The following is a 2,733-nucleotide window of genomic DNA, read 5'->3' as shown; positions in this document are numbered from 1 at the left end:
GAGTGTCTTCACACTGCCCTCCTAGACTTCTAATCACCAAAGGGGAATCTCTACTCCCCCACCCACTGCACTCCAATGCTCTTCCTTTGACAGTCCAGTCAAACCATACCATATCTGTTTATTTGTTGCTTTGGTCTTTCTTTGTGGTGAGGATGAGCACCAGGCCTCTTTAGTCAGGCATCTTGCTGACATCATTCTCAGTTATGCACTGTAGACATTATGAGAAGGAAGAGATTATCTGTGACCAGCAGGAATCAGATATGTTTCATGGAGAATAAGAAGAATGTGTGACATCCATTCAGCTTAAAAGTCATCTCCAAAGAGAGGCTTTCCTCTGCCACCTTGTTCTACCGAAACATGGCAAAAGTGTGTTTTTTTTTTTTGGAGGGACTGGTTCTTTATTTCAAAAAGACACTTGTCAATATTCAGTATCAAAACAGTTGCACTATTGATTTCTCTTTCTCCCAATCGGCCCCAAAGAGACAACATAAAAGGAGAGTACATTTTAAGCCAATAAGCTGCAGGATGTACACCTAACAGACCTCCTAGAAACCTTAGCAGAAAATGGGGACTGGGTAGGGAAAGAAATTTTAAAAGATCAGCAAACTGCCAGCCCACGGACTGCAGAGGCTGTCACAGCCAGATGGGGTGGCCAGGGTGCCACAAACCCAAAGAAGCAAAGTTTCAAAATAATATAAAATTTAAAAAGTTTTGTACATAAGCTATTCAAGATTTCTCCAGCACTGACTGATACAAAGCACAATGAGATGGCACTTCTAGAGACAGCAGCTTGAAACCCAGAAAAGGGTAATGAGATGAGTTTCACATGGCTAAATCAGTGGAGAAAACACAATCTTCTTTCTTTCAAGGAGGCAGGAAAGCAATTAAGTGGTCACCTCAACATAAGGGGGACATGATCCGTTCTGTGAGCAGTTGGGAGGGGGTAGAGATGAGAGAAAGTTTTGGTCTCAGAGGTCTTAACCATCTTAATTTGATCATTTCTAATGAAAAAACTAAAAAAATAGAAATAATATTATCCAAAGATATCTTAAAGCTGAAAACTTGAACAGCACATTTTTGTTTTTGTTGTTGTTGGGCTAACTCCTCCTGGAATCACCTTTCTGGTTTAGCTAGTACTTTGTACAGAGCAATGAGGTTTCCCACAGTGGAGTCTCCCTGGGCTCTGTTTGGCTCTCAGCAAGGCAAGCCTATACCTTTTCCTCTCCTCTATGGAGAGGGGAATATGCATTAAGGTGAAAAGTCACCTTCCAAAAGTGAGAAAGGGATTCGATTGCTGCTTCAGGGCTGTGGAATTATTTGGAATGTTTTACAAATGGTTGCTACAAAACAACAAAAAAGGTAATTACAAAATGTGTACATCACAACATGCTTTTTAAAGACATTATGCATTGTGCTCACATTCCCTTAAATGTTGTTTCCAAAAGTGCTCAGCCTCTAGCCCAGCTGGATTCTCCGGGAAGAGGCAGAGACAGTTTGGCGAAAAAGACACAGGGAAGGAGGGGGCGGTGAAAGGAGAAAGCAGCCTTCCAGTTAAAGATCAGCCCTCAGTTAAAGGTCAGCTTCTGGCAGGCTGGCCTCAGGCGGAGTCTGGGTCACAGGGAGGAGCAGCAGCAGGGTGGGACTGGGGCATTCTACATCTCATTCAGGTCAAGCAGAGTCTGGTCCAGCATCCTTTGTGTACAGAGGTGCTCCTCTTTGGTGCATTTCAGTTTATCTTCCAAGTCATCAATTGTCTTTTCCAGCTTGGCTACCGATCGCTCAGCAAACTCAGCACAGGTCTCTGCCTCCTTGGGTTTATCAGTAAAAATCTTGATTTCTTCCTCATATTTGTCTTCTTTTTGAGAGTACTTTTCTTCAGCAGCACTCAGACACTTCAGGTTCTGGTCCATCAGTCTAATCTGCTCATCCATCTCTCGGCAACGGGACTCTGTCAGCTCAGCTCGTTCCTCTGTGCGTTCCAAGTCTCCTTCAATGGTCACCAACTTACGAGCCACCTCTTCATACTTCCTATCTGCCTCTTCTGCAATGTGCTTAGCTTCTTTGAGTTGGAGTTCTTGGAGTTCCTTCTTTTCTTCATCTTTTAAAGCCCGGTTTTCAATAACCTTCATACCTCTCTCACTCTCATCAGCAGCTTTTTCTGCTTCTTCCAGCTTTTGCAGGGCAGTGGCCAGGCGCTCCTGAGCACGGTCCAGCTCTTCTTCAACCAGCTGGATCCTACGGTTCAAGGAGGCCACCTCAGCCTCAGCCTGTTTCCGGGTCCGCCTTTCTCCCTCAACTTCTTGCTGGAGGCGCTCAGCTCGCTCCTCTGCATCATCTGCCTGCTGCTGCAGAACCTGGATCTTGCGCTTCACCGCCTCAATGGTGGTGATCCCAGCCGTGGTGCCCACCCAGCTACTGCTCGCGCTCCGGTTCCTGCCTCCTCCGCTCGGTGTTGCAGCCTCCTCTCACCGGCAAAAGTTTTTGCCATGGGGAAAAATCCAAGAAGAATGAAACATTAAGGGTCTTCCGTAGCCAAGAGCTGTGTCTGGAGGTTACCACCCCCATTCTATATCCATACATATTGGTTGGTTTGATTGCACTAATTTATTCATTAAATATTTTCTGAAAGCCTTGTGCCAGATGCAGCTCTAGGAGCTGGGGATAAAGTGATTAACAAAACAGACAGTGTCCAGGCACTCATGGAATATATGTTCTGTGAGAAGACAGACATCA

The 2,733-nt window shown here is 45.2% G+C and overlaps 1 protein-coding gene across 2 annotated transcripts; it reads right to left on the bottom strand.

Annotated features, from left to right (window-relative positions):
- Positions 1–1,047: 1,047 nt before the first annotated feature.
- On the bottom strand, positions 1,048–2,335 carry LOC100979041 (tropomyosin alpha-3 chain-like). 2 transcript variants are annotated; one of them, XM_008973228.5, is made up of 2 exons: positions 2,268–2,335; positions 1,048–2,133 (listed from the first exon to the last, which is right to left on the bottom strand). In XM_008973228.5, the coding sequence occupies exons 1-2, from the start codon at positions 2,333–2,335 to the stop codon at positions 1,653–1,655; spliced, it is 549 nt and encodes a 182-aa protein (XP_008971476.1). In that variant the 3' UTR covers positions 1,048–1,652. The 2 variants fall into 2 exon arrangements, with proteins under 2 accessions (XP_008971476.1, XP_063454060.1); XM_063597990.1 differs by having other exon boundaries at positions 1,051–2,275.
- Positions 2,336–2,733: the final 398 nt, after the last annotated feature.

This window comes from Pan paniscus, chromosome 18, assembly GCF_029289425.2.
Source record: "Pan paniscus chromosome 18, NHGRI_mPanPan1-v2.0_pri, whole genome shotgun sequence".
Taxonomy (NCBI): domain Eukaryota; kingdom Metazoa; phylum Chordata; class Mammalia; order Primates; family Hominidae; genus Pan; species Pan paniscus.
Note: the sequence above shows the minus strand (reverse complement) of the source record. Positions and strands in the feature narration are given on the sequence as shown.

What these genes read in the sequence shown, in the direction of transcription:
- LOC100979041 (XM_008973228.5), bottom strand. Translation starts at nt 2,335, where the DNA reads ATGATGCAGAGGAGCGAGCTGAGCGCCTCCAGCAAGAAGTTGAGGGAG. An exon ending in AAAGGCGGACCCGGAAACAG is followed by an intron (nt 2,134 to 2,267) that starts GCTGAGGCTGAG and finishes TGAGAGTGAGAG; the next exon opens with AGGTATGAAGGTTATTGAAA.